General features: G+C 40.0%; 1 protein-coding gene across 5 annotated transcripts in view; it reads right to left on the bottom strand.

The window, feature by feature from the left end:
• Window positions 1-10650: 10650 nt before the first annotated feature.
• MBNL2 (muscleblind like splicing regulator 2) overlaps window positions 10651-27283 on the bottom strand; it is a 110936-nt gene continuing 94303 nt past the window's right edge. For 4 of the 5 annotated variants that reach the window (XM_084844760.1, XM_084844762.1, XM_084844761.1 and 1 more), the window contains one exon: window positions 10651-13194. In XM_084844760.1, the coding sequence (XP_084700886.1) occupies window positions 13067-13194 (128 nt within the window). In that variant the 3' untranslated portion in view covers window positions 10651-13066. The remainder of the gene's footprint in view (window positions 13195-27283) is intronic. The other variant, XM_084844763.1, reaches the window with a different exon arrangement.

The following is a 27283-nucleotide window of genomic DNA, read 5'->3' as shown; positions in this document are numbered from 1 at the left end:
TTTCCTGAAAAGGTTCTTTAGAAGTATTGTGTAAGCAATTTTTGTTAAGGATCTTAGCTCATAAGAGCCGATAGCTCTGCTTTTTCGGCATCTGTTTTCTTCTCAAAATCATCTTGTAGTAGCAACCATTGATCCATTTAATAGTGGGTGTGGCTTTATTTAGATTTATGGTAAGCCTTCTCTGAAGCACTCAGTAGCAGTGGTTTATTTTATTTGAAAGGGAAAAATAAGATGTTAAAAAAAGATGTTACGTGTGGGGCATCTATCAGGAGTCTTAGGAACAAAGGACACTGTCTTATACCAAGACCGTTGGCCAATCTAGCTCAGTATTGTTAGCACTGGCTGGGTTCGCACAACATGCTAACCCACACCCATTTCCAGGTTTGGATGATCACGAGGGGAAAAGAAGCCACCGTGGCTTCTCCTCCCACCCTCATGCATGCCATGCGCATGCCTGTTTACATAATTACCTGTGCTACAGTGCAGGTTAGCATATCGTGTGAACTCGGCACACAGTGCGGCAGGGGTGGCTTCATACCCACCCTACAACCCACGTTGTGCAGTAGGAGTTGTAGGGTGGGTACGAAGCCACCCCCAGCGTGCCCTGCACCGGGTTTGCTCAACATGGCAACCTGTGGTGCAGCATGGGCAATTATGTAAACAACATGCACAATTATGTAAACAACATGCACAGTGGGTATGGGGGGAGAAGGCACGATAGCTTCTTTTCCTCCTGCTATCGCCCGAACCCCCCCAGTGGTTGAGTGTGCATTGTTGTTGAACTGTGGGTTAGCATGTTGTCTGAACCCAGGACATTTTCCCCAGGGTGGCTTGTTTTTCCTTAACAAGCCACCTTATTAAAGAATGCAGTGTGGCTTATTTTTCTTTAACAAGCCACCGTGAGAACCGCATGGTTTGTTGTTGGGTTGTTCAGGGTGTTTAACAAGCCACACTGCATAGTTAACAAGCCACCCTGTGGAAAATGTCCTGGGTTCGGACAACACGCTAACCCACGGTTCAGCAAACAAACAAGCCACACTGCATAGTTAACAAGCCACCCTGTGGAAAATGTCCTGGGTTCGGACAACACACTAACCCACGGTTCAGCAAACAAACCACATGCAACCACTGAGTGTGAGTTACCATCTTGTGTGAACCCAGCCACTGACTTGCAGTGATTCTCCAGGATTTCAGGCAGGAGTCTTTCCCAGCCCTACCTGGAGATACCAGGGATTGAGCCTGGGGCCTATTGCATGCAAAGCATGTGTTCTACCACTGAGCTACAATGTAAAGCCTCCAAAAACCAGGATACAAATGAGCCTGGTATTCTGATAATCCAGTTAACCGTTAAATAACTCATGGTCTGTTGGAGGGGTATCTGAGGGTTGTTTAACTGTTAGACAATCTTGCTGCCCAGATTTGGAGGACATGATGAAGCATGGCAACTGCTTGCCAGGGGCTGAATATTCAAAAAGGCCACCACCACATGCCACAACCCACCATGGCTTAAATAAGTCAATGTGGGCAGCAGTGATTGTGTGAACAGGCTGAGTGTCTTCCTAAAGCACTAAGTGAAATTCCAATGGCTTCATTCTACTGTAAGGAAAGAGAGAGCAAGATTTGGCTGCTCTTCCTAAAATGTATGTATATTAATGAAAGGGGGGGGGGGAATCAGGCAAAGAAGTTCCATCTTGATATTTGCAGATTTCTCAAAGGCTACAATTTGTGCTTGAAATGATCATTCATTTTAGAACTTTGGTTGCCTTACGTTTGGTACAAAAGAGAGTGAGCGATTTTCTGAGAAGTCTAGGAGGTGTATGGTATTTAGAAGTAACTGATGAATAGCTCTGCCAGGCTTCTTTACTTAAAGAGCTATAATTATATTCCACAAGAAATTTGGATTTGAAAGTAATTCAAATGATAATTAACCTCTAAAATAGAACACAGTTGTTACCCTGGCCAAACCTAGGAGGCTGGTCAAAATGTTATTTGGTCTTTGTTCCAAAACTATATTTTCATGTCAGCATGCTCTGTTGCCATGTTGTTCCATGACCATTTTTTCTAGCTTTCCTTTCTATACCTCCTGAGAATTAGTAACTAGATACTCTGGATATTTTTTCCTAGTGAGTTTGCAAATTATTTGTATTCCTTAATCATTATTAATCTCCAGTTGCTCGCTAATTGAAAGTTTTGATCATACTGATATCTCCATGAAATCTAACCCACATTAAACACAAAATAACATTAGTTTTTCCATTGACATTGAAATGAGTGAGAAAAGCCATTACTTTATGAAAAGATGAAGTGCAGGATACAGGAAGTCCCAGATCTTGGTTTTAGTTAGGAAAATTAAAGCTAATGAACAAACAACTGAAGAGTTGGTATTAAAATTCAGCAGTCATTTCCATATTTATGCTTAAGAATATAATATAATATATAATATATATTATAATATAATATAATTATTTGCCAGATTTTTAATGCAATAATATTTCACAAGTTATATAGCATTATATACTGATTTTATATAGACGAATAGCACTGTGTGGAGGCTGCTGTCAAGGGCTCCTTGGAGGCCTCTCTCAGTCTAATCTAGTAGCCAAGTCCAGACACAGACGAAGGGATTCTTTTCAAAGCTTTATTCTTCTTTTATAACTTAACCACTATACCGTTTGCAACTAGATCTGAGTAGCACCAAACCTAGGCCCGAAGTTGGAACAGTTGGTCCCCGTTTGAAAGGGAATTACTGGCAGACCCCTGAACTTAAGGACTAGGAGAGTCCCTCCCCTTTTCCCTTGGATCCTCTGGGCACAGCCGTTGTTTGCGCGCCAACCGGGCACTCCGCCTCCTTTCTGCGCCCTCCATCTGGCGCCGCTCTCTGCGTCGCGCGTCCACCAAGTTTGCTATCCGCTCTCTGTTAGGAATGCTGGTGGGAGGAATCTCTGTCAGCTGTTGGCCCTGGGAAAGAGGAGCACGCTCCCCTCCCAGGAGCGACTGCTCTTCCTCAGAATCAGAACTACTCTGGGATTCTATGGGCTCAGTGTCCACCCTGACAGCTGCAATGAACTGGTTCCATGTTGGCTGTTAACATACATTGGGCAAGCCATTCATATGCTATGGTTTGCTGGACTGGTGGATTTTTCTGTGCTATCACGCTACAAACATGAGAACAGCAGTCATGTTTCATATTGTCCACCCTTACAGAAGGTTTATAATTGCCAACAACGTAAGCTGATCTCAGGCTCTATGGGGAGATGCCCAATGCCAATATCAGTGTAAGTATGGAGGCATTCAGTTACTAACAGAATTTCTTCCACTATTCAATGCATGTTTCAGCATTATGTATCTGATAGATTGAAGACCAACATTTCCAGTGAGCTGCTCAGAGGTTGATGGCATCATGCATAAAGTCCAAAACAGTCAGTTCACTGTCTGGAGTGCAAAGCAAAATAATCTTGACCCCCGGCCAGCCCCCTGAGTCCATTTACATGTCCTTCTGTCCTCCCTTTGGATGGAAGATCCTAGTGTTTCTGAGAAGCTCCGTCATGATGGCTTTGTACACGTGTGTTTTGGTATTTGGTGACTACCCCATTGTGAATTCATGACCAAAAAGCCAGTAGACCAGAGGGTATTCTGTCTGTGACCTCTGTGGCTAATCAGGAAATGAAGTCCTTTGGGTTCCTCTTATTCTGAAAGGTAAATATACCCACTTTGAGATATCCATGAGTTACTGCATATCTGTATTTGCATGTCAGCCATCTCTGAAAATGGCAGCTACGTAATTCATGCACCTGAATGGCTATGTCTACTCAAGTTAAATATGTTCTGACATGGGGCTGAAACACATACAATCTTCAAGATTCTCTGCACATTTGGAGGCCTCTGGCAGATCCAGGGCTATGAACATTATGTGAGAAAATCTGCAAGAAATAAAACTAGTTATGTAGGCTGAAAATACAAACCAGCTACCTTGCATCGTCCAATTTATCTAATAGGGCGAGGCACACCTGGATCTCTGCTCATCAGGGCATATGAAATAATGGAAAAGATGTTAGGAGGCCCGAGAGAACAGGCAGGAGGAGCCACGGCTCCTTTCCTCCCACTGCACTGATAGATTTACAGATACATGTCCAGTGTGCGGGGTAAGAAGTGGCAACCCTAACTCATCTTTGCAGTGCACCATGTACTCTGATGTCAGCTCATAGACGTCAATCAAATAGAATTATAGGCAAAAGGATTCCTTCAGTTCATCATACAGAGATAATCTGGAAAAGGAAACTGGGACCAAATACTCTCGCTGTAGCTCTTTGGGTTGATACATTTCAAAAACATACGATTGTGTTTTGAAATGACTGAATTGAAAACGTGGTCCTGAAAAACTTGATCTAGAAATGACAACAACATGGACTTAAAAAGATTCACCCTAATAAACATATGCATCCTATTTTGTTACATATTTTTAAAATTTAAGATGGATTCATCTTTTGTTAACAAAAAACCTAGATGTCCCAGAGAAACACCACAAGGTGGCACCTTCCTACTCTTCCACAACATTTTTTTTTCATAAGACCCTGATGCATATAAATGTAAGCATCTTTTGGAAAGGAAAAAAAAAAAGTGGATGTGATCAAAATACTGCCTACTTCTGTGTTGTTTTCAGACATGGTGAAAATATTTTAGATGTATTTCTCTCATGCCCATGGCAAACCATGTTTACTGCCTCACATAACAGAGTATTTGTTGGAATAGTGGATGTTTAGTTCTGTGAAATGGACCAGAGAATTTATGATTATGACGTCCAGAGAGCTAATGAGAAATGAGGCCTAATTAAAATGTGGTTATGTTTGGGTTTGTGGTTGTTGTCTTATGGCTAAAAGAGGGCAAATACTAGAAACCAGGTGGCAGTGAAGGTGTTGGCTACTTAGCTCAAACTAATATATGAAATCCAACCCAGAGACCTCCACCCACCGTGTCTTGGTGACAGCAGAAACAGTGAAGGTTGGTGGCTCCGATGTCAAGTGGGGCAGTGAATCCATTCTGGGTTTCAGAGTAGTGCCACATATGGTAGATGCTTGGATAGCTCCTTTAGCGTTCTGACTGGTTCTGACCGAAACCCGGAATAGATTCAGTACTCCACTGACACTGGAGCCACCAGCCTTCACTGAGTAGAAGCCACAACCAGCAAACATGTACAACAGCCCTGTTAGGGTCTGCCTTCTCTACCTAGCAATCCTAGTCCCCTCTGGTTCCCAGAACCAGAACACAGGCCTTTAAATCTTTCTTGCCTGCCCACTTCCTCCTTGCCATGTATAGGATTTTGCTTCAATCCTACTCCTTCCTCCTTTCTTGAACTCCTGACTTCATCACCCATTGTTTCCTCAGGCCCCTTCTTTTCAGGCCACTGAGGTATTATTTATTTCATTTTATCTGTTATTGGCCATTTTTCAAGATCATAGTCTTCCCAAGGAGCCTTACAGCATAAAAACAATACAACAGGTATATTAATAAAATCATGTTAAATATAAATAATTGTAAATAAAACCATTTGCAATAAAATACATTTTCAGAATATCCACCAGCGGCAAATACTACAAACATTTAAAATTAAGAAGCTAGGGATGACTTTTAAAAACCCTCTTAAAAGCAGCCACAGAAGGGGCCAGCCATATTTCTCTTGGGAAGTAATTCCAGAGGGTAGAGGCCCCCCACTGAGAAAGCATTCTCTCTTCTGCTCCCTAACCTTCCTGATCTTGGTGGCAGGCCAATGAGCAGAGCCTCCAAAGATGATCTTAAAACATGGCTTATATAGGAGTATGTGGTTCTGGAAATAGCCTAGACCCGAACTGTTTAGGACTTTAAAGGTCAAAACTAGCACTTTGAAATGGTCCCAGAAATGCACTGGCAACCACTGTAGCTGGTACATGATTGGTGTAACATGATCTGAACTAAAAAAAAAAAAAAGCTGCATTGTTCCTGACAAATTTTGGGAAAACCTTTTTATCAAGGGAAATGGGAAGCAAAACAATCTTTAAATACTAATTTGCGTAACATTGAGAAAGCAATTTTTTGAAAATTGTTTTCTCTGAGTTATGTAAATTAGGAATTATTTTTAAAAAAATCTTAGTTTCCCTTGATAAAGAGATGTTCTCGAAACACGTCAGAAACAAGACATGGGTACAACTGTCATTTTTGGGTCGGTGGTCTGGCTTTTACAGCTGATATCTTTTGTGTTTGTAATAAGAGTGGTGGCATGGAACTCTGTCCAGGCTAGCACTTTTCATAGGGAATATATTCCAAAATGTTAATGCTGGACGGAAAACATCTGAGAAAATTATCCCATGTGAATTCCTTTGACATAATTGCGTGATCCCTCAGCTTTGGTCTTTTTCACCCTTTACAACCTATGACACAGATAACCAGGAAAAAACTCACAAGACAATCTGACATGCTTTTTGCAGTCTTTGTTCACAGGAAAGTTGAATCTTAATGGTTAGCAAGTACACTTCAGGAAGACTTGAAAATATTTGACGGCAATGACATCTGTTGCCCACCCATGTCTCAAACTTTGCTTAATGATAAAATATATATACTGGAAAAAGGTATCTTCATGTATCAAAGGTAATGTCCACACCAGCCAATTTTGTGGCATTTCTCCTAGCAAGTGTCATTAGCTTGTGAAGTCTGCACTTAATGTCTGTGCCAATTTCCACTCCATTTCCAGGGTGCTAAATCTCAATGTTTTCAAATATTTACCAACATTTTGTTGGCAACTGCTCATCAGTTAGTGTGTCTCTCTGCCTGTTTACCAACGTTCACAATAGAGATATTTGTCATCTTTTTTTCTGAGCATCCTTAATCTGCTTACAAAAGCACTGTACTGGTTCAAGGAGGAATGAATACATTAGGCTGCCTTCCCTAACCTGGTGCCCTCGAGATGTTTAGGGCTACAATTCTGAACTGGCCCAGCCAATGGCCAGGGATGATGGGAGTTACAGTCCAAAAAATTTGGAGGGCACCAGGTTGAGGAAGATCAACATTAGGAAACAAGCAAAGACATAGTTTGTACTAAAGGTTGTATCCAGTGCTGTCGTTCCACCAGCACAAAGCTTCTAGTGCTTGCAGAAAGTGTTTTTATTCTTGCGCAAGTGCCAAATCCAATACTTTTGATTCTGCTCGTGTGAGCTGTTGTACAAGGGCTGCACAAGCTGTTCTGCAAATTGTTGGACAAGGTGTTGCACAACTCATTACAACTTCATTAGACTAGGTGCTGCTTACAACAGTTGTGCTGGTTCTGGGTTATATCCAGTATTAAGCTAGTGGAAAAATGACAAGAGATGGCGTCTTGCTAGTGTTGCACAACCGCTATCAGAACTAGCACAACCAGTGCAAACACCTAGTCTAATGCATTCATAATGAGATGTGCAACACCTTGTGAAATGATTTGCAGAACAGCTTGTGCAAACAGAATCAAAGTATTGGATTTGACACTTGCACAAGGATAAAAACATGGTTTCCACAAGCAGTATAAGCTTTGTGGAAACCGCTACTGGATACAACCCTGAGGTGGTAAACCTGGGTCTGGACTGGGCTGTAGGGCTCCAGACTATGGATGGGAACTTGCACGGTTGAACGTTCTCCCTTACAAAAAATGATAAATCCCTCTATAGAAAACTAGCCTATCCAGGAAAGGGTTATAGTTGAGCCTTCTTCCTGGGATGGTAGTTTGATATATGGAAGAAATATTGTTTCTTTTAGAAGAGTATTCCATTATGTGAGCACTTCAGATTGTGAGCCCCCATCTACAGTCTGAGGAGCTAGAGTCCAAACACAGATTTACACCCCGTTACAATTAAGCTAAAATGTCAGGAATTGCTGCACAGGTGCCCTGGTGCAGGAAGAGCCTAGCATGCAGAGCACCTGAAAGTGTTTTTAAGGTGTATGTGTGGCGGGCTCAAGGAGGTCTAATTTAAAATCAAAAACTGAATTCAAAAAGAATCGCAACAGTGCTGAACAGGCACCAGGTTGGGGAAGACTGCCTTAGGGACACTTTGAGGTAGCTGCTTCCCTGGTGCCAAACTGAAAGTACAGGAGTTTGGTACCAGGGATGTATGAGAAATTTATTTCAGTTCGGTTTTGATCAGGATTTCAAAAGTTCGCACATTCTGGACCAAATATAGAGTTGGACGCAATCTGCATTCAAAGTCCATACATTTCTGACCTTATGATTTGCAAACCAAAAAAGAATGAGTTCAACAACATGTGTACATTTGGAAAACGCACATGAAAAAAATGTGTACTTTTGAAAAATGTGCACAAATATGCTTTAACCAATGGGAGAAGAATGCATAAATTTCAAAGATGTGCATAACTGATGCGTACATTTGGAAAAACATGCACAGAAATACACATGGATCTTCATGAGAAAAGAAAAAAATAAAGCTCGCAATCTGATATGGGTTCGAGTTAGAACACGCTTCAAGATGGAGTTTGGAGAACTCTAGTGAACTTGAGTTTTGCTGATTTGCACATCTCTATTTGGTACTGTAAGTTCTTCTGGATTGGTGTAGTTTCTATATGGATTGATGATGCCAGGCATGCTACTTCAGCATGCCTGACACTAAAAAAATCCTGTCTCACAGCACCCTAAACTTCAGTATTTCTTTATATATTTATTTATTATCAGCAACTTTTTAAAATGCAAGGCTCATTTTCCCTTCTTTTCCTATTAGGAGCATTTTGCTTCTCAGCGTGTCACAACAACGAAATAATACTGACGTACCAGAATAATTTAAAATGTTGCTTTTTATTTCCATGGTTGCACATTGGGTAATTAAATAATATCTCAACAAATTCATAAATGGGTATTTAAACAAGCTGCTAAACAGTTACAGTACATGGAATAAAAGAAGGGGTTTATTTAAGCGTTACCGAAAAGTATGCAGTGTAAATGTTGCCACGGATAGTTTTGTATGGGCAAATTAAGGTATTTTGGTGAAGTGCTCTTTTAGAAAATACAGAGACATCTCAAGTAACTTGAAATTATGTCCCAGCTTCTGTACTCACTGACTATATTGGCCCATTTCATGGTTGTTTCAAGGGAGCTATTTAAAAATAAAACCAACATAAAGTCCATTTCCCATCATTAGACATTCTTTTCCAAAATATAAATGAAGTTTTGGCAAATAATATCTATACCAAAAATAGTTTTAGATCTTCCCAAATTCAATGTATTCTACAAAATTACTCTATAATAAATAAATAAAAAGCATGTACTTAATATTTTATATTTATGCTAGTTCATTCCTTAGAATTAGTACAGACTGAAAGCAAGAGGCACAGAGACTAAACAAACTGCAGTTGAATATGGGCAGAAGGGAGCCAGGACTGGTAATAATGACTTTGCTTTTTTAGAGACAGCTATAACTATGAATGAGGTGAGGCTGTATTTGCATAACTTCTGCTATCCTACAAAACCCTGCTAAAATGAAAATGGATGGGCTGTTTTTACAGGTACAAATTAAAACTGGGATGCAAATTCATATTTATTTTGGCAGACAAACAGATTGTGGTAGAATCTGAACACAGAATCTGGTTTGTGGTTCAGGCTAAAGATTAAAGCCAGAACATCAAGGTGAGACAAGCAACAAACCAATGGGTTGAAGTTGTATGTTTGGTTTAAATGCCAAAAGGGCTGAAAGCAAGTATTCATTAGGTAAGAACATCAGGGTGGGGCTGGAATGGAAGAACACAGAAGCCCTATGCAAGCATTCACATGCAACACTGATGCACTTAAAGTGAAGACAGGTCATGGTGAACACATAAGCCCTGCCCCAAATGTCCCAGCTCCCTGAGCTACATCAAAGATCTTCATACACTGAGCGCAAAGATTTGAGCTGGGGCTTGTAAGAACATTCAGCTGAGTGTGCTTACAAAGATCCTTCAATTGTAAACCTTGCCTTATCAGCCAAATGCCTGCATAGGGCTTCTGTGGAGAGTAGTCAGATGGCTGGATTATAAATAAAGGAGATATCAATACTGGATTGAAGGGCTGGCAGTTACAGAAACAGGGAAGTAGGAGCAGGATAAAATAAAGTTGCCAATGCCAATGGATTGATGTGTTTTGGTTTGCACGTAAAGCTAACCCATGGTTTATTTAGCCATGGTTAACCTGTGGTTTGTTGCCATACTCAGGGTTTGTCTGGCAGAAAATCAAATAAACCATGGTTTGTTTTCTTAATTTCTGGGTTGTTTGTTTGCCCGTTCCCTCCTTGTATCCCAAACTCCTTTACGGTGCTGTAGTGCTGGCATGTAGAGCAGCTGGGTTTCTGGACCACTCTTGCTCACTGTCTCTGTAGCCAGGCGAAAGAACTCATGGTTCTGGGTTCACACATAATGACAACCCATGGTTTAAACAACCCAGAGTTCACAACCCAACAACTAACCATGGGTTCACTTTCTGAGTTGTTCGTGACTGACAACCCATGGTGAGTTAGTGCAGCTGGGTTTGCACAACGTGGCAATCCAGAATTCAACAACCCATACCATGGGGTTAGCGTTATGAGCAAACCCAGCCCAGGCTATTGGGATGGATCTACATCCAAGTGTAGACTATATGGACTTTATCTCTGCTGATACTGGTTTTTCTGCCGGTACAACTTCTGAGACTCATACTCTTAAACTGTGATACTCAAACAACTTATTCCAGCATAGCCCCATTGAGACCAACCCAGCTATTCTGGAGCAAATGGTTTAAAGTTGACATAAATATTTTTTAAATGTAGCAACGGAACAAACTTATATGCCAATACAGTGGAACTCTGTTTTTGAAAAATAAGTTCTCTATTTTTCTCCAGGAGGAAAATTCACATAGGTACTGAAAGTTTGATCATTCGTGGATAGAAAACAATATTGGAGTGGTTCTAAGAAAATAACTGCTTAAACAAATGTTCACTAAATGTTCTTTCTACAGTTTAAATATTTAAACAACATATATAAATTGCCATTCAGTATTGTCCAATAAACTACCAAATGTTGAAATGGATTATTTTTTTAAGACCCCAACAACTACAGATGTAAGTAAATGGCCAAGTCAGCAATCTAGTTATAACAACTCAGAAAACGTACAAATAAAAAATAAAATGCATATTCCTCACAAATTAAGACAGATGCAAGAATACGAACACTATGTTTACCATCAGATTTTGGGTTTTTCTCCCCATTAGGTGATCAAAGCTACTGTTTTAATATAAACAGATATTAGACGTTTGAAAAACAAGATTAACACTGAAAAATAATTTCATTAGCAAAAAAATCAATTAGTGCTTCTGGTCTTTCAGAATAGGCAGTGCTGCCAAAGCTAAAAAGCTTAGAATCAATCTGAAAAGGCTAAGTTAAAATACTGCAATCATTCATAATGTTCGCATGGAAAAACCAGATGTTTTAAACAATTATACATATTTCCATAAAACAGCTGTTTTTTGTTTTATAAACAATAATTTAAAAACTATGTATTTATGAGATATATGTGCAACATATAAAATATGAAATGTGACATATTTGGTACAACAGTGTAGGAAACAAATCTTAAAAAGAAACCTCCTACATTAATCAAATGTATATAATTACCTTGTAAATCAACACAGTATTTAAAAAAGTAAACATTAAAATCTGTTTTGTCCATATATATGTATGTGTATATATAATATGTATATAGCTGTATTAAAGATATCTTCATATTTCTGTGACATAAAATAAGCTTTTAAAGAAAAAGGTTAAAAGAACTAGTTCCTTTCTCTGTGCTGTAATCCGGTTACAACTTCTTTAACCTGATTTTAAAAATACGGCAACAGCAACAATGGATTAAAACAAAGCTCTCTCTACATCCTGTTCAGTATTTTCCTAATCATCTAGATTAAAGTCACTTATCAATTTTAACAAGGACTGCATTCAGTTTGAATTAAATTAGAATATCATGCTAATCTTTTCACATATATTCCCATTACTTTAATTGGGAAGAAGTTATTTCATAACAAGTTATTTTTGGTAACCTGATTGTAAATCTGAAAGCTTAATCACTTGGCGTAGATTCAATTATAGACCGCACTGTCACTTAGTTTCAAGTCTGATGTGGCAAAATTTAGGCACTTCTGCAAAGGCTTTTTTTTTAAAAATATTCTCTCTTTGTAAAATAACATAGTCAAGACTTTGTTAGGGGTATGAAAATCATACCGTGCAAACGTTTAATTTAGTTCTAGAATGCCATGATTCCAGTATAGCTTCTCCATAAACATCCAAAACCAGCTCATGTGCATCTCCACAATTTGTGCTTTACCTTGGATCCTCTATTTGAAACTTTTAGGTGGTGATGTGCTGGAATACAGGGTTCCCCTTTCTCATCACCTCCTTTGTCTTGGCATCAACTGCCCAGTAGAGAAGTGAGCTTTTTAAGAGAGTACAAAATTGTCAAAGGGTTAAAAGTTAAATCTGCAGTTGGTATATTGGTCAAGATCCAAAGAGCTACCATGGTGCACTCAAGGGCTTGCACATGCCCAGTGTGATGTTTAACTCCCCCCACACACTTCTTTGTGCAGAATTCTTTGTCATATCACAAACTACTTTTGAAACTCTCACAAAGTCAAAAGCAGTCTGCCATGCAAAGTGGGTGGGGCTGCTGTGTGAGAAATACGCATCCAATGCGACTGTGCCCATGTGGAACTAATCATGTGGTTCTTTGGATCCTGGGCTTAATGGCCAATGTAAATCATTTATTGCTAACATTGAAAGATTCCTAAAGTTGTGAACCCTACAATAATATATGAATAGGACTACTTACATTAGCTATAATTATGGTGGTAAGACAATATTCCTAAGAAGTAAACGCTGTTGTATAAAACTTTTAAAAGTAAAATGTTACCCTTTTATGTCTTGAACCATCACAGCTGGCATCAGGTAGTTAACTAGATTAGTTTGGAATATACTAAGCATACCATATTTAATATTCATATATGATATAGCAGCACTAGCTCTTTAGTGTTTTGTGATTTGTCCAGACGAACAAACTCTTTACTCAGCATGCAGTTTCTGGCAATTCTATTGAGGAAGAGACAGGGTAGTATGTACAGTAACAATGCTTTGCTGTTCTCAACGAGGCCTCTTGACATTCCATTGCATTCCTGTTGATTATTTCAGGATTATCTGTTAGAAGAAAAGAAAACACTGTTGGATGTGCTACTGGAATTTTTCAATTCATATGAATAGTAGTTTTTCTTTTACTTTTCTGTTACCTCAAAATGAAAGCACACAGATTCCCTTAAGATCTTTATCAACTAAGCTGGGGCTGGTGTGGTGTAGTGATTGTGAGTGCTGGACTGGGACTCAGGAGATCCAGGTTCTAGTCCACACTCGGTCATGAAGCCCACTGGGTGACTTTGGACCAGTCACTGACTCTCAGCCTAACCTACCTTACAGGGTTGATAAAATGGAAAGGAGGACAGCCATGTAAACAACCTTGGGTTCCTTGCAAGAGGAGGAAAGGTGGGATATAACTGTCATAACAAATGTAATAAGTATTACATGCAAGCTTTTTACAACAGTGGTGCTCACTCATTTCAACGGGGTGTGTGCAGAAGAATTTCCTACTAAATTGTGTCCCTGAGCTGTAGTATTAGCAAACCCATCCTTGTAAGCCATGTCTCCTAAGCTGTGCCTGTGTTTGATGGCCACTGCTGAAAGTTTGGTATGCTCAGGTTGCCCTCTCTGAATGACCAATGGTGCCATGCTAACCTGGGATCCCGCTCTTTCATATGATTTCTTCTTTCACAGGCATTTTTTCCCTATAATTCTGGTTTGGTATTCGAGACCAAACCAGGGGTGGGATACGTATCCGTGAATATTTGACTAATCCACCACCTAAAATGCTTAGTGGTATTCAGAACCTAGAATGCTATGACTACTGAAAACCGGGGACGCTGATTAGGGATTTACTTCAACATTTTAAACAGCCACTCCCCTGGTCACTCGTGGTGGGTAAAAATTGCCTCTACGTGACTGGCCAGGGAAGGATTGGCAGTTCTGTGCTTTAAGATCACAAATTACAACAACAGGCTAGTAAAATGGGTTAGTAATTCTGTGGACCTCTTTGCAAGGCTGATTTATTTATAAAAAGACATTACTTGAAGGTAAATCTCTCTTGGTAGCTGCCTGAGGCTTCATATTCAAAATTCTGGTAAGTTGTTTGCCAGCTAAACTAGAGAATGTGAAACTTGTATGAAGATCTATCTAATTTGGAATGATGACCCAGTTTGATTTTCAACATTCAGTGTGTAACGTTCCAGTCATATATCATCAACATGAGACACTATACTATTGCGGAGCCACTGATTCAATCTTAAAAGTAATATACAACTGGTAATTTCTTCTGGGTGGTGATGCAGTCTGCACAGCATTTATGATAAAAGGGGGCAGCCTTAATCAGAACTCTTATCAACCAATTGCAAATTCTCACCACAAATGTGTTTATTTTGTATGACATATAAGATTTACTAACCACAGCAAAATATTACTTCTAACTTAGACGATATCAAAACAAAACAAAAACAAAAATATATTTGTCATGTTAACGGGGCTTATTCTAGCCAAATACATAATTATTGGGTGGTATCCCATTAACCCTCCTGCTGATGGAACCGTTTCTTTCACTGGAATAGGGAGGGTGGTATTCCACTCTGCACACATGCTCCAGAGGGTTGGGGATATTTGAGCGGGAGGGTGGGGAGCAGCATGAGAGTCTGCATGGAGGAGAACAGAATGGGAAAGTCCTGTTGCACAACTGGAAGTCTACTCACATGACTTTCGACTTCGCCTAATATCTTAATAACAAATTGCTGGGGACACTGATATGGGAGTATCCAAAACTGTTGAGACACTGAAGTGAAGCCACAGGATTGAAGATAATGGCTCAATTTGCATGATCACTGTGGCTTAACAAGCCACCATGGCTTGTTTAAGCCACAGCATGTGTCAGGTGCCATTTGCCTATTCACCCAGGGGAAACAACCAAGAAATAACCCATGGGCTGTTGCTTATTTTGAGAGTTGTTTTCTTGCTATCTGGGTTTGGATGACACAGCAAGAAGTACCCAGGCAGGCAATTAGGCAAATAACGCCTGGCACACGCACAGCTTAAACAAGCTACCGTGGCTTGTTTAAGCTGCGGTGATCATGCAAACCAGGTTGTATAGTATAAGCATATAATATGGTTAAGTTATTATATCCAGCTTCCTGCGGATAACCCTACAAAACTTCATTTACATTTTTCAGAAACATACCTGATATCTATACTCCATTAATTATCATGTAATAGCAATCACAACACCATTCTAATAATATTAGGGACAGAATACAATAGCTTGGGACCTTCTGCCTTCCCTGCCACTGCTTTCTCTCTGCTGTTGCTGCCTCTGCTGCAGCTAGCACCACTATAATATTATGCACAGTACCATCATAAACCCTGCCCCTCAGTGTTTGGCAGTGGCAGGGGAGGGTGTTCGCCATTGCTGATGCTATACTCTTGTGTGTGCGTGTGCGCACATGTATAGAAACTATATGGAAAAGCTGCTTCTTTCAACTGAGTACAACGAACAAGTGATCTGCTTAGCTCATTTAGATCAAAGGACCAAAAGAATTACAAGTGGTGGTTCAGGGGCTCTTCCAAGAACACAATCTTATAAACATATATACTCTTCACAAAGGTATACCTGGCCCAGATAACCTTCCTTAGGATTGCAAATATCCAAATGCAGGTATTTACATCTTTTTAATATTAACTTTCAAATACTGACATGCCTTTTGGGGATGACTGACCAGGCACCACTTTAACAACTGATAATTAATCTCTGAGGTTACTACCCAGCTAGAAAATTGAATATGCTAAGGATTCATCTGCAAGAGATTATGCTACCTCAAATGTTCAGACTGGTTCCTACTCTGACAAATTACACCACTTTTCAATACCACAGAATCTCTGTCTCTAGGAGTGCCTGAATATTATTCTTGAGTGTACTGCAAGTAATTTTTGCCCAGTGTACAGCAGGTAGATGTAAATGCCTCCTATTATTCTTGTTGCAAGATGCGACAGCTTACTCGGGTTCCATTGCTAACCTCATCCCTAGTTACTGCCACTACTTCCTGTGGACATGGGTCACGCTTCTTTCCTAGACTCAGTCATTGCTGCACTTCTATGTATCTGCCAAATTTAGGAGCCTCCCACTTACATTTGGACTAGGATAAGAGAGCATGAGGTGAGCACTGAAGAAGAGAGGAAGGTGGAACCAGGTTTTACCCTCCACCTGCAGAAGCCAAACAAGCCCAGTGTCTCTTCTGCTATCTTCAATGCTTTATCATTCCTGCTGTTTCTCAGCCCACATGTGCAGGCACCTGACTGTAAAGAATAGGTTTATCCCTGAAAACATGATAGTTAGTATTTATTAGATCATGCCCCTGCAACTTTTTTGGGCACATTTGGATTTTTGAAAAAAGTGCCCTGGGTACCACCACAAATTGGCTGATGTGTATGGGGTGGGGGCAATCACAAAAATGTTAGGAGCACCCCATTCTGTGTGTGTGTTTGTATGCGTGTGCACTCTCGCTTTCTCTCTGGCTCTTTTTTCTCTCGCCCCCCTCTTCCTCGCTCACCCCCTCTTTCTCTCTCTCAGTGGCACTTTTTTGGGGGTGAGCTTTTTCAGTGGTGGCCCCCCAGCTCTGGAACGCTCTCCCAATGGAAATTTGCCTGGTGCCCACACTGCTATCTTTTCAGCACAAGGCGAAGACTTTCCTGTTCTCCCAGTGGTTTTAAGCTTGTTAAAGACTTTTAAAATATTTTGGGGGTTTTGTGAATTAAGAAGTTACTCTATGAATTTGCAGAGGGGGGAAATAGCTGGTTGGGCACCTCAGCCTGGCCTTGCAGGTGCACTGCTACCTGCAGGTGCTGCTTTGGGGACCCCAGCAGATCATTCTACTTAAATGTATTTCCAGGAGCTATCACTCAAACTGAAAGAGGACATTACCTGGCTTTTGTGTACCATACAGTACATTTAAAAAATTCAAAACGAATCTGTTCTATAGCCAAAAAAAGCATTCTTAGTATCTCTTGTGAACTGAGATCCAGTTTTTTTGCACATGTTACAAGCTGCTACTTTCCCTTACTTTGCTACTACTGACAAAATCCGTGACTTAAAACAAACAACGCTGAAATATGTTGGCTGGCAGTGACTGGTGCAGCTGAATACAATGAACAAGGCAGCTGCTTTTCTAATTTAAATCCATCAAAAGGAACAATATAGTTTAAACTAATGGCAATTTCTGGTTTGGGAGCAGATGCCGACTTATTCCTTTGGCAATTCTTTTGGACTAAATTAACAGAAGACAGCAGTAACAGTTCCCTTTTATCTTACCACATGGTCAGCGTCAACACTTGATTGAAAATATCAATCTCATAGAAAGCTGGCTTTGGTTTATATATTTATTTATGCATTTATTTGTACCTTTCAAGTGCAGTGACTAAATTTCATTCTCATTTCCTTAATTTACCATAAAAGGACAACAACTGGGTGGGTGGGTGTATATTTAAGGAAAGAGACATAGCAAAATAGTGGAACACATGTTTTACATGTGGAAGGTCCCAGGCTCAATCTCAAACATTTAAAATGTACGCCTTTGTGGCAGGGTTTGTTATTTTATTCTTTTATTCTGTACAGTGCTATGTACATTGATGGCGCTACATAAATAAATCATCATCATCATCTCCGGTTAAAAGGACATCAGGTAGTAGGTCTAGGAGAGCTGTTACTAGTCAGAATTAGAGAGTCTTGGGCTACAGGGCTGGTGCCTCTGGCACTGTCATAGTACCCCCCTGCAAGTCCACCAGGGGGTTGCAGAGTGGGCAGCAGCAGCACACTGAGCAGTAGTGAGGGATGGGCAGTGGCAAATAGCCTGATGCTCCAAAGAGAAGCACTGTGTGAAGCAGCTGCCATCTTGATTTCCTCACAACGCCTCTGGCCCGACCCTGGGGTCAGGGGCATTCTGGGGAAATTGAGATGGTTGTGGCTGCAGCCACCTCACCTGGCACTTCTCTTTGGAATGCTGGGCCATTTAAAAAGGGAGGAAAGAGAGGATTTTTTTTTAAAGAGCAATTTAATACAAAAAAGAGGAATTATATTTTTTGTTTTTAAATGGAGGCTGGCATTAGTGAAGTGGTGGGCTCCAGCGTTTGCCCCACAATGTCTGCTGCTGTTGCCCAGCCTCCTGGGCTTCAGGCACCAACGGTCTGACCCCTATAAGGCAGCATCATATGTTCATATTTGGCATGGCATTAATGTGAATGTTAAATATAAGCTGAAGGATGAAATTGTGTAACATACATACATATAATGTTACACAATTTCATCCTCATTTCTACTATTTTCAAGGAAAGAACTGTCCAGAATTGTAAAGCAATTATGTGTTCAGGCATTTTCTTGACTGTATTAAAAGACAATTTGATAACATATTTCTTTGACTTCTTTCCAGATGGTAGCTATGTTAGCTTGTTGCAGCCAAAACAACAAAGAGTCTTGTGGCACCTTAAAGACTAACAAATTTATTCTGGCATATGAAACTCTCCATAATGCTCCATGCATCTGGCGAAGTGGACTATAGTTCATGAAAGCTTATGCCACAATAAATGTGTTAGTCTTTAAGGTGGCACAAGACTCTTTGCTGTTTTGACTTCTTTGTATACTTTGAACTTACCCAAACCATGTCTGACCAGACTTACATTCTATAGCTATTGACTTTCAGCTTCTTTCTCACATACTGGAATAAATAAATAGAATCCCATGGGTGGCACTGGAGAAATAGCTGGAACTGGTAGGGAAGAGATGGTATATGGTACAGTGATGGATACGTGGCTGTTACGGGAATGACTGATACTAGCTAAGATTTGAGAATGGGATTGCCAAGGTTAAAAAGGGTTGTAAAGCTGAAGGACCTAAAATCCAGGACAAATCATAAACAAGGCAACACAAGATACAAATAGCATGACTGACTGTGTGTGTATAGGGGTGGAGGGTGGGGTTAGGTTTTCCACCTTGTGTTCCAGGAAATTCACAGCATTTTATTTACTTAGGAACACTGGAAGCTGTCAGATCATTGGTCCATCTAGCTCAATATTGTCTTCTGCAATTACTGGCAGCAGCTCTCCAAGAATTTAGGTAAGAGTCTTTCCCAACCTTCCCTGCAGATGCCAGGGACTGAACCCAGAAATTTTTGCATGCAAAACGTGTTATCTACCATTGAGCTATGGCTCTTCTTTGTATAACACTTTCAAGTGTTGATAGCGCTTTACATGCATTATCCAGTTTGTAATGCTTGCAACAAACTTGTCAGGCCAAGTCAGTGTTATTATCCCCATACTGCAGATGTTGGGGGACCGAGGCTTGCGGTCTTACTGAAGTCAATGTTATTTCTTGAGATATACCAGTTAATGAAGTAAATAACATCTTCTCCATTGTTTTCAGTATTTAAACCCAGGTCTTGGTATGTTCCTATATCAATAAACAATGGAAATAAGAATGAAATTTGGCCATTTATGCAATGTTTCCTTGGTTAAAACCATATATATATAATATATATTTTATATAATATATATACATTTATTTATGTCATTTCTATACCACCCAATAGCTGAAGCTCTCTGGGCATTTCACAAATCTTAACCATCAACAATAACTGTAAATATTCACACAAAGAGCAAAAAAACATTGCTATAGTGACAGGCTGTTAATGGGACAGTCTTGTGGAAGGAAGGTATTAAAATAGATTCAGTCTATAGTATTAATATACAGTTCACATGCTTATTTTGATATACACTGTGAGCCCATATAGACCACCGTTTGGCCACACATTTTACCAGACATTGGGCTGTTGATACATGGCAAAATTCTCCATACCACTTGGCAGGATGATACAAATGGCCAAGATACCATGGGGTAAGTGAACTCACCCTGGGGTACTTTATCTGTATGGATTCAATGAAGTTTAGGTACATTGACACACACTGGTAATCTATCAGTATTTCCCAAGCTTTTTTGTTAAGAGACCATGGAGATGCCTTTTCCAAGTTTATCTACTAAAGGTTGAAAAGATCACAGCTTGCAAGTTGCAAAGAACTGTAAGTGCTGTAAACAGGATGCAGGAAGTGAAACACTGATATTTGCAGAACCATAAAGGAACAGAATTTCCTGAAAGCGAAGTGACATTTTTAAACTTCAATTCCTTAAATGTGGGTGGCAGAACAGGTAGACATAGGTAGAGAGTATGCCATAAATGTCTTACATAAACTTGCCAGAAAATTGCCCTTGCTCATCTAATCCTCCATTCTATTCATCAGAACGCATTTACATGCTATAAATTTTAATCACAGACTAGAATCACTGAGTGGGTGGGATCCCCTACAGGCCATCTAGTCCAACCCTCTTGGGGCTGCTGCTGCAGAATCCCTTGTAGGTAGCCATCCAGCCTCTGCTTAGAAACCTCTAATGAAGGAAAGTTTACCAACCCTTTCTGAGGGAGACCATTCTGCTGTTGAACAGCTTTTACTATCAGGAAGTTCCCTTGCTTGTAATTTGGTTCAGGTCCTATGCTCCGGAGCAGCAAGGAAAAAATACAACTCCATCATCTGACACTCTTCAAATATTTGGCTATCAGATCACCACTTAATCATCTCTTATCCAAGTTAAATATACCCAGCTCCTTCAACCTTTTCTCATAGGAATTTATCTCCATGCCACCTACTACATTTCTCACCTACTACATTTCTCTGGACATTTCCAGTTTGTCAATCTCCTTGATAACCTGCAGTGTCCAAACGTGGACTCAGTACTCCAGGTAAAGTCTAAGCAAAGTGGAGTAGATTGGTACCATTACTTCTCATGATCTGGATGCTATATGTTTGTTGATGCAGCCTAGAATTGGATTAGGCTTTTCAGCAGCTGCATCACAGTGGTGACTCATGTTTAACTTGTGGTCTACTAAAACCCCTAGATGCTTTTCACATGAACTGTTGTCAAGCCAGATTTCTCCCATCCTATATCTGTGCACCTGATTTTCCCTAACTATTTACAGAACTTTATATTTGTCTCAGTTGGAATTTATTTTGTTAGTTTTGGCCCAGTTCACCATCCTGTCAAGATCATCTTGAATCTTGTTTCTGTCTTGTAAGGTATTAGCTACCCCTCCCAGTTTGGTGTAGTTTGGTGTTGCCTGCGAATTTCATGAGCATCTCCTCTATTTCTTCATTCAAATCATTAATAAAGATGTTAAACACTGGGCCTTGGACAGAACCATGCAGCACCCTGCTTGTCATTTCTTTTCAAGCTGACAAGGAGCTAATAAGTACCCTTTAGGTATCTCATCAACCAGCTACAAATCCACCTAACAGTAGCATCGTCTACCCCACATTTTACCAGCTTGTCAACAGAAGATTGTGGAGAACCTGGTCAGAATCCTTGCTGAAATCAAAGTATACTACATCCACAGCACTGTTTAACCCATAACTATGTTCCTAGCTGCTGAGTTTATTTTAACTTTTTCAAAACAACCCAAAGCTCTGCTGCAATCTGAGGGAATTCATATATTCTGGATATTCTCCACAAAATTAATGGAATTAAAATCATTATTAGCCAAGCTAGTGCTTTCTCATTAGGAAAATTATACACATGTTTCTACAACTTAAAGTATGACCAATACCGAGAAATGTTTAATTAAAATATTGTCTATTAATTTATTCCACAATTTTATTCCACCAGACCATCCACTTACAAGCCCTTCATAGACTGGCCTATACAATCCAGACTGTGTACGCTGTAGAAAGATGCCTAAAAACAAAGAGTTCTGATGACAGAAACAAGGGAATTAAGCTACAAGGCAAAAGATGAAGGCAATCCCTCCCACGATATCACTAGATAATCTGATTTCTTCCTTCCCCCAAATATAGTGATCCATCAAATCCAGAGAGTGAGCAAAACCTATCCACAAGGCTGATACACAAAGCACATTCATCACTCAGTGACTGTAATATCAGCTAACAGATGTGTGAAACACACAGCTATCACAGAACAAACACCACAACAGAACTAGCCTATCACACCACACACTAATCTCAAACTAACATGCTTTAAAAAAATGGAAATAATTTCCATAGTCAGCCGAGTTTCCAGCTGATCTACACATCTTTGTTAAATGCGCCCTCACTGGTTTGGCTATAAAACAATAATTGAGGTGATGGTGCCTACTAACTGGGGCACACAGGTTACAGGACCGAAACCATCCTTGCCTGCCATCTACCGCTATAACTTTTTTTCTGAGAGGGAAAAAGTGGGCAGCACCAAAAAGAAAAAAAAACGTACAAGCTGTAGGGAAGCACAGACTTCTGCCCAATGAAATTTCCCAAGAAAGACTCAGGGTTAACCTCACGCACACATTTGCATCACTTGCTATCTCTTCACTGTTTGGATTTGGGACCAAACCAGGTATGTGCATGTTTGCTAAACTTGTGTTTGCTGGTTTGACCATAAAACACATAGGTAGTGGTACCAACAGTGTTCAGAAAGTGTATGTGGGTATGGTGGGGGGAGTGGTTGAGGGTAGAGTCCACTTTTCTATACTTTCCACAACGGGGTTGTGAACAATGTTGGCTTTTCTGGCACCTATGCCAAGGGTCCTCCTTATTACCTTCTGCCTCTTATAAGACAAAACAAATTTACATCAAAGCATCTATTCTAAAAGGAGTGTGGGCGTGGGGTCATAATGTAGATTCAGAACAAAGAAAAATATTGATTAGAAAAATCCATACAAGTAAAACTTTCCTTAGGTCATATGGTTACAGAGCCAAAACTACATGTTCCTGTTCATTGCTTTTTGTTTGTTTGATTTTTAGCATGCTTGATGCTTTAAATGAACACTTCTCAGGCAACTTCAACTCTCTTACATTCCTAAACATGATCTGTTAGCATTTCCCTTATGACATAAGCTAGCTTTCAAAATGGCTTGCAGGAAAGAGAATGTTGCCAGGCAAAAGGCATAAGCCACAATCAGTACTGTAGCAGTGGTAAAAGCAGACATCTTATGAAAAGAGAACCAGGATTTGCAATGTAAGAAAGCAAATATATTTGTGAAATAGTAAATTAGTTTTTTTTAGAATCTGGTGCATAAGTTGTAGTATGGCATAAAATGGAGCAATCTTAGATAGATGGGGGGATTGATTGGTATGTGCACAAGGATTCTTTTGTTTCTCGATCTTGAACATATTGGAAGGCCAAGAGCTGAACTTACCAATATATACATATAGGTGAGCTTAGCACTTGTGTGATTTAGGGAAGTCAGTCCCCACTTTCCCATTGCTTCTGCTGTAGCAGTCTTTCTCCCACTTCTTCATGCACTGGAGCTGTCTGTCTAAATGCTCTGCTATGCAGAAGAGGGAGCACTAACACAGCAAGAACATGGTGCCAGAGGAAAATGGAACGAACCTACAGACTTGAACTGGTTGAAACATGGGCATTTTCTCAAAAGCAACAAACAAAAAGTACCCATAAACATTATTAGGCTGCTTTCTATTTTCTGCATCTGTTTGGCTGCAAATCCTGCTTCGGAAACCTTGAAGTTCATTTTTATCATTTTGCAAATGAATAGAAATATTCAAATACACACAGAGATAAAACAGAGGACAATGATTAGCAATCTTGTGGATTACTGACAGATATAAAATTCTTCAAAAATTTTGATTGGGTGCCCTCAAAATCTCAGAGTGCGCAGCCTTCCACATAACCATGTTAAGCACCAATATGAATTATTTCCTATCATCCAGCTGATTTTGTCCTTTTGGTGTTTGTTTCAGTCTTCTGGAAAATACCAATTAGCTAGTTATACTTACTGTATAGAGAAAAGGTAGTTAACATTTGAAATCTGATTTAACACATCCCTCTCCACCCAAGTTAATTGGATGACTTACGTATAACAGATCACTACTAAAACGACTGTAGATCAGTTGGGTTAATTACACAGTGTTAGAAACAAAAAACAAACAGTGCAACATTAGACATAGCTACACCATTATTTGCAATAAATGTTAACTCTAAATAAGTGCAACCTGTCCATAAATACTTGCTAGAGAACTACTTCAAAATAAAGTTTGATGGGTAAAAACATGAAGAAAAAAATTCTCCAGGAGAATTTTTTTTTAATAAGTACCAGCACTCATTTAGAGTTTGGGATTTGTGAAAGAAAGCTTTAAAAGGAGCAAACCTGATTGGCTGTGGCTGTTGCGGCGAAGGGGACACTTGTTGCAGGAGTTGTTGCTGCAGAGACAGTGGCGGACGTAGCGCTGTGCATCATGGGTACTTTCAGGAGGGGAGCCATGGAAGCAATGAACAGGAGTGTGTAGCATTATGGTAATGGAAGTGGAATTTTGGCATGGTGAATATCAGAGCAGCAAGCCATCATGGGTTAAACCAGCAGATGGCATGCAATCACAATGCAAAGCAAGAAAGCGTGGCAGAGAAATAAAACAAAAGGGAAAATAGCTTATTACAAGTACAATTTAAAGGAAGTTTGTCACATTTATCAGCGATTCCCAGAAAAAAAAAGAATTATTTTCATTATTTTGGGTATTTTTTAATTTAGTATTATGACATTCAAATAATGCTTTCAAGAAAATGGCCAGTTTTCCCCCCTAAAACTATAAAAGTACCCTAGTAGGTGTTCTTTACCAAAATCTTAAACCAAATATGGTAAAGCTACTGGCATTGGGAATTCACCTCTTTTTTAAAAAAAATCCTAACTGCAAGATCTGAAGTCGATCTTGTGCAAGTAACAGACACCTCTACTGCCATGTCCTGTGCCACATCCCATGCTAGTCCCAAGGGTTCCTCAATCCTCAAGAGCAGCTTTGGGGGGAAATGCATTGAGCTGCAGTAGGACGGAGAAAGAAGGCCTGTCACAGTAGTCAGAATCTAACCCATTTTTTTAAATTATGCACACCCTTTTTCTCAAAGCATTTAATTGGTTCATGGTTTAAGCTATCAGTGAGGTTATTCTCCAGTGAAATCTCTCTAGCCTAACCTTGTGCCTTCCCTGCAATCTTGTTTACTAACTGTTTTGGTGGGGTAGGGGAATCACTGTGGATATCGTTCTGTTTTCTCACAGTTCTCAAACCCTTTACAGCCCAGCACACTTTGTTTTCACTATCCTAGACATTCACACAACTTGACAAGTCAGAGTACAGGTTGAGCATGGGTTGTCATTGAATTGTGGGTTGTTGCTGAATCATGGGTTGTTGTGTGAACCCAGCTGCACTACCAAACCATGATTTCTTAACCACAAACAACCCACACAGAGAACCTGTGGTTTGTTGTTGGGTTGTGAACTGTGGCTTGTTCGTGGCTTGTTAGCGCAGCTGGGCTCACACAACAGCCCACAATTCAACAACAATCGACAGTTCAACAACAACCCACTCTCAACCCATACTCTGGTTTGTCGTGTTGTGTGAACCAGGTCAATATCTTTCCAGAACCTTGGGCCCATCTTTCTGCCTGCCTGCAAAAAGCATGTTATCAGTCTTGACATTTGCTTCTTGGCATCTTTTTCCAAATGTAGCCTCATTTTGGGGCAGCTAGTACTAAAACCCTCAGGTAGTCCATGATCATCTTATACAGTATCTCTACACCAGCCTAAAATCCTGCATTCAAAATGGGGCTTTCTGCTTCTGTTTTAAATGGAGGATCATGATGGGCTCCCTTTACATGCGCTCCCCCCCCCATCTTTTCCCCCTCCTTTCCCCCCTTATCTGAGTCTTCCATATGTTTCATTACACAGCCACTAGACAGCACTGTGGTCTAGCTCCTCTTATTGCAGCCTTTACTCTTTCACGGAGGGAACTGAAGCAGAACTCAAGTGCGGTAATTTGATAGCTCATTATCTCCGATCTTTTAAAAAATGGAATAAAGGTCATTTAGTGCAGGAGATGCCCTGGAGGTTAACAACATCATCTAAAGGAATCACAAACTTCTGTGAGTAACCAATCTCAATAGCAGGATAAAAGCTCTGTGTGAAGCCATACTTAAGCTACTGAAATCTCCCCCTCACTTAGTCCATTTTTGTCACCTGTTTCCACTTCAATATATGAGGAAATCTTCTACTAAAATAATTGCACCTTCCAGTTGCTATGATCATGTTACTTCTCTTTTTAAGGCGGCAACTGCATGTGTGATTAACTGGATGCAAGGCCCACTGAACACTGTAGAACCTACCTCTGTGTAAACATGCACAGGACTGTGCTATACGTCTTTATATTGGCTCTCTGTGTTTTTTTTGTCACTTCCAGGTCCTAGACCCCTGTTGTTCAATATATGTAGCAGAAGCAATATGGGACATGTCAATCCTGCTCAGTGTCTTCTGTTCTCATCCTGTCCTGTAGCTTTTCCTACTGCTTGCAATAACTGCCCTATTCCCAGCTGCCCCTTTTCTTTGTGGTACTGCAATGATTAGCATATTAAAAGGATTATCTTTTAAGGCTCTCCAGCATGCTGCCTTAACAATTTCTCTTTCATCAAGTCTTTGTTCCTTTGGTTCCATGCCAGACTTCCCCAACCTGGTGCCCAACAGATGTGTTGGATTTCAACTCTTATTGGATTGGCCAATGGTCAGGAATGCTGGGAGTTGTAGTCCAAAGCATCTGGAGGGCACCAGGTTGGGAAAATTATTCTATGTTGATTCCCCTGCCCCAGCCCACTCTTTCCACTTTCTTCCATGATGTTCTCCACTATTATTCAAATCACCTCCCTCTGTTAAATCCCTCAAAATGTACTATTTCTAATATAAGGGCAATCAGGTGACATTCTTAAGTAAACAGTAACACGTCTTCCTTCTATAAAAATGCTGTTAGCTGCTTATGATTAAAAAACCTGGCAATTATTTGCCAGAGACTACTAAAACTACAATTGTATATCAAACAGAATGAGTGGGCACTATTACACCTAAATATGAGTATAAAGTACTTCTTTCTTTAATGTTGGAAATGGAAAAGATACCATGATTAAAAGTAACTTATTTCTGATTCCATACGTTCTTACATTGTTTACATTTTTGTATTGCTTTTTAAAAGCCAAGTGATACTTATTTGCTCCTCTAGATGCATTCCATTAGGTTTGTATGACTCTCCGATTTAATCTGATTTATTTTACTGTCTGCAATCA

Source organism: Heloderma suspectum, chromosome 3 (assembly GCF_057233095.1).
Source record: "Heloderma suspectum isolate Gila_16-S chromosome 3, 16-S_ref, whole genome shotgun sequence".
NCBI lineage: Eukaryota > Metazoa > Chordata > Lepidosauria > Squamata > Helodermatidae > Heloderma > Heloderma suspectum.
The sequence above is the reverse complement of the archived record's forward strand: the minus strand, read 5'-3'. Positions and strand labels throughout refer to the sequence as shown.